The sequence below is a fragment of the Dinoponera quadriceps genome, unplaced genomic scaffold (assembly GCF_001313825.1).
Source record: "Dinoponera quadriceps isolate SergipeBrazil2010 unplaced genomic scaffold, ASM131382v1 scaffold12166, whole genome shotgun sequence".
Classification (NCBI taxonomy): Eukaryota; Metazoa; Arthropoda; class Insecta; order Hymenoptera; family Formicidae; genus Dinoponera; species Dinoponera quadriceps.
Genome location: NW_014565900.1, coordinates 839 through 5,923, shown reverse-complemented (window position 1 = coordinate 5,923; position 5,085 = coordinate 839). Strand labels below are relative to the sequence as shown.

Sequence of the window (5,085 nt, the reverse complement as noted above, 5' to 3'; positions counted from 1 at the left end):
GCTCTATTATTTATGCACATATTCTAAATTATTTTCAATTACATACATAAATATGCGCCGTGCGTAATATCTTGCATATTATGTATGAGATTACGTACGCCACAACAAAGTTTTCCGGCAAGCCAAAATAATGTTGATTAATTGATATGTTACAGTCTGTTTTAGATATCGCAATACGCAAATCAAACAGCCAATTTGAACGCGGAACCCTACATTAAACATTGGATTATCTATCGACAAGAACAAATAAATAGGCTGAAGGAGAGGTTCACTAGTCGTTTCCACGATTATAGTTCTATAGATGAATGCTGACCAATTAAGAAATAACTGATAATTAAACAATTGTACGCATGTTCTAAATCGTACAAATAAACTATTATTGTTGATTTTGCATATTAACTCTGCATTTTTTATCTTATATTTTCTTCTTTCTTAAATAAGTTCGTGCAATTATTATCATAGTTATTATTATTGTTATTATTATTATTATTTATTATCATTTATTATCATTTATTATGTATTCGTTTTTTTAAACATCAAAGCTGCAAACAACAATAATTAACAAAACGTTAAGAGTTGCTTGATTTATGGTCCGTCGGTTCGCCGATAAGTTAAGAATATTGTAATTCTGCTACTATCCACCGAAGTTTGTTGTGACGACGAGATAAATGATTTTGAATTTAAAGCAAAATTCTTGTTTATTTTGTCAGGACATTCGTCGATATTCATCCTGACATATCAAGATAGAACGCTTCCGGGGGATGTATTTAGAGATTTTCATACCCCGCTCGTAGTCCTATTCGATCTTATAACGACACTGAGTCCAGACGTAGCTACTCGTTTAGAAAGGTAAGAAAAAAGCAGTCTTAAATATATTGACATCGTAACGTTATTGATTAATTCGGCCATTATTTAATTAAATTTAAAATCATACGTATATTTCTATATATATATATATATATACATACATATGTTGTTTCTTCTTCTTTGTCAAAAAGAAAAATTATTTTATAGAAGACTAGGAAAACCGGAGTGGCGTTCGTCGTACTATTATTCAGCTTCGGCTCGATATTCGCTGTTAAAGTAACGAATGATTTCTGTCCGTGTACGTCCAATGCAATCGATTATCGTTTACCGTCAGCAGTAATACCTCGACATTATAATATCAACCTGACACAACAAAATGACAAGAGCTTCTACGGGGAATGCAAAATAACCATCGAAATAACTCGTGCAACCACGAATATTATTTTGCATGCTCACGAGTTGTACTTTTTCCCCGAAACGATAAGACTGTCGAAAGATAAGTCAAAAGTCAGTGACGAAGATATGATCCTAAAGCCTCAGGCACTTCATTATTCGGAACAGATACAGATTTGCGTTTTCGATTTTTACGAAATTTTATATCCTGGAAATTATACGTTAAGCATGGTATATACCACTTCTACACAGTTCACTGAATACGAGTATGAAACCAATAATGACCCGAGACTGGTTGGCAAGCGAGGCAAAAGATAAACAAGAATAAAAAGTTGTTTTTTGCACTATTTACATTCGCGTGGCGTTTGTCGTTTCTAAATTTCGTTAAAATGACAAGCAATTCTGTACACGAATAACGTTCTCTATTTATTTTTATTATTCTATAAGTACAGTTATAATATACATATAATTATAACTAATATAGTATAATTGTAATTATAATAATTATAGTTATAATTTAATTTTAATTAATATAATATATAATGCAATTATAATATTATAATTATAATAATTATATCTTTATGTGTATAATTTCATATTTCATGCGACGTGAAAGAATTGAAGGAGTGTTAAAACGCCTTGCTAAGTTCGGTCAGTTTCGAAAAAGTAAATAAGTTTCTCGCGTATAAATGACATAAACTAAAAATTCTCCGGCGCGTTGTCATGGGTTGTTATGCGTTATCAACATACTGATCTATCAAAAATTTTGTAAAATTTATTGGAATATTCTGCTAAAAGAAATAATGTCGCTAACGCTGTCAAAATCATATATAATGCTATAATAACATGGAATTAGAGCGATTAACGATGTTTCAAAAATTGGTTGTTCTGTGAATGTGATGAAATATTGTTGAAATGTGATTAGGTGGCCGTATATAACAGATTTCGGACTGATTGGTGCTCGAAGCGTGTTTCCATGCTGGGACGAGCCAACGTTCAAAGCGACCTTCAAAATCTCCATTGAGCATGCATATGAATTCCATGTTCATTTCTGTATGCCGATTAAGAACGAAATAATGTTGGATCAGCGACAAATAACGATATTTGGACCTACACCGGTGATGTCAACCTATCTCGTAACATTCGCAATTGGCACACCCCGAAATTATATGTCGCACGATGACATCGAATTATTTATGAACTTGACTGAATTAGCAAATGTATATCCCATCGCAAGCATTGCTTTAGATGCTCAAAGTTTTTTGAAAAATTATACGAATAATTTGTGGGAAAATAATTTAAACGTTATCATCATGGATTCGAATTTAAAGAGTAAAGCCGTGGGAGCTTGGGGATTCACAGTTTTCAGGTAATTTACGTCATTATAAAAGAGGACAAAAAAAATTTTCTCGTATTTAGAAATTCAGTGTATTTGTCACGTGTCCACTCGGTCACACGCTGGACATACAAAGTTGTTTGTCACCGAAATTAGGTTGAATAGGTAGAATTTTTCACACATCGAGTTCTTAATCATGCCGAATTATTCTAGTATTCGTGATCACCTGAAATATATCAGAATATGACAGAACTCTCGACATAAATGTCTTATTATATTTGGAAACATGAATTTCAGAGATATCTTTTACAAAATGAATTATCATTTTCACGGCCGCCGATTAGAGATACATAAGATAATATCGAGCCAACTGACAAAACAGTGCATCGAGAGTCTCGTCAGCCCAAAGGAGTGGCCTCAACTATGGCTTAGCAATGCATTTGCAACGCTTCTTGGTTATAAAATAACTGCGATGGTGATTTCTCTTTTCTTTTATCTCGTTAGCATTGACAACACGCGGATTAGGCAATTAGAAAAGAAGCTTGCAGGGATAATTCGTCCATGCAGACTCGTCAGACTTGGTCAATTCATTACGTGCCAATTAACTGCGAGGCAACAGTGATATTTATTGTTGCAATGATTTCAAGAAGTCTAAAATATTCAGTAGAAATTAAGTTGTTCTATATAATACATAGATATTTAATGTTATTGCTATACCATGAAATTTGTGTTAATATCTAATTTTTGTTTTTATTAATGATGAAGTACGTTTCGCTAAGTTTAACATACTTTCTAATCTTCTTAATCCCTTACAACTTTTAATTTTAGATTTTAATTTTAGATATCGCTTGATGAAGATACCATGATGCAATTTTTTATAGTGCAAGTTCTCCAGCCTGCTCTGCATAACGATGTTGAATTAAGGGTACCACCTGTCGTTCACGAATACGACCCGTTTTATGCTTCTCTCATTTATAAGAAAGGTGAGAACGTGTTAACGTCACAATATAGTCATAAGTATGCTTGTTGATCAAACGTAAGATGAGGAAAAAGTCACACCGATTAAATATAATTGGGAGCAATCGTTCGCAAATTGCCGAATGCAAACAACACAAAATAGAATATATTTTATTAGTTGGTCAATTTGACTTTGCAATTAATTATTTTCTTTGACACACGAATTAATAGAATTTAATTACATTAGCTCAATAGAAAGAATACACACACACACGCGCGCGCGCGCGCGCGTACATAATGGGTGTAACATAGATGTAGTGTTTTTTTTACATTAGTTTTTAAAAAAATATTCAATGTAAAAATATATAATTCATTTTTGACGCGTGCTATAAGGAATGAAATATCTTCATAACCATAGATTTCAAGTTAAGATCGGCTCAGTTGTAGCTTTGATGTAGTTAAGTGAATTTTTAACTCATTTTTCTCTGAAGTTAGAATATATGTTCTTTAAATGGAAAATTTAAACTGGTAGTGAGATACTTCTGAATTACTCATGTAATCTATATTTCATATAAAATAACATTCAGATTGAGGTAAAATAACATAAACAAGCAAGATTATGTAAAATATTCATCAGTTTTACGCTCTATTATTAGTTTTAATTTCGGCAGGGAGAATTTAAGGAAAACATGAGAGACTTATGGTTACCAGCTAAAATTTATTGAAATAGTGACATTCATGAAACAGGAATGTCTCAAATGGACTGCAGTCTTATTTCGTGGGTTCTTCTCGAAAAATCTATTGATGTATGTGTTGATACATAGATATTTATGAACAATTAAACATTGCCCATACGCCATCTTTGAGAAGCACGTGTGCCGAAATGTGCGTCATCCACGATCGATGTAATCCATGTATTTCGCTTAGTAAACTTCTGGTTGTGAACCATGTGTGTCGCTTGGTAAACTCCTGGAAAGCGATAGAATCCGGATCCTGGCTGGCAACGATTTTATCCGCGTCGATCAAAACTGTTGTTCCGATTATCGGAGTCTTCTTGCTTCACGCTCAGATTCGAGTAAGGTTAGGAGATCACCCTCGCGAACCGGGCCTTTCACGTTCCTGATGATTTGTCGATTCTGCTCACCCAGGAACTCCACCTTTACTTGTGTACATTGTCCTTGTGAGCCTGTGCGTCCCAGGACCTTGATGACACGTGCCAAAACTACTGGCTTATCCATTTTGTTTTTCACGTGGTGCGATACAACAAACGACGAATGTCTCTCGCAAGTGAACGGGCAGAAGGAATTGTGAGGAATTGCTCACTGTTGGAGTCGAACATGACAACTAGCGACAACTGGTGATTATTTTAGATGAAAGTGCATGAAATAGCAGCGATAAAATTCCAGTGACAAAGCACCATGATCGATATTCATGGATTGATATCATAGACTTCTGTGTATTAGAGATAGAGACTAGATCGCTAACTCCCTTTTATTGTATCGAAACTTGGACCCCGAAAAATATGTATTGCATATTACTTGTTAAGTAGAAAAGAAAAGGAGCAGTGATAAGTAAATGTAATATGGCCGATA

General features: G+C 33.9%; 2 protein-coding genes across 2 annotated transcripts; one reads left to right on the top strand and one right to left on the bottom strand.

Moving 5' to 3' along the window:
* Positions 1-771: 771 nt before the first annotated feature.
* On the top strand, positions 772-3,994 carry LOC106751358 (the record flags this gene model as incomplete). Its single annotated transcript, XM_014632235.1, has 2 exons — positions 772-849; positions 3,378-3,994. Coding segments are annotated over 2 exons (267 nt in total), but the record flags the coding sequence as incomplete, so codon positions are not given.
* A 197-nt stretch (positions 3,995-4,191) lies between these two features.
* Positions 4,192-4,863, bottom strand: LOC106751359 (40S ribosomal protein S28). The gene has a single exon (XM_014632237.1). It carries the CDS (start codon positions 4,729-4,731, stop codon positions 4,534-4,536), a length of 198 nt encoding a protein of 65 aa, XP_014487723.1. The 5' UTR covers positions 4,732-4,863; the 3' UTR covers positions 4,192-4,533.
* Positions 4,864-5,085: the final 222 nt, after the last annotated feature.

Bases quoted from the DNA above. Each gene is read 5' to 3' on its own strand.
- LOC106751359 (XM_014632237.1), bottom strand. From the start codon at position 4,731: ATGGATAAGCCAGTAGTTTTGGCACGTGTCATCAAGGTCCTGGGACGC.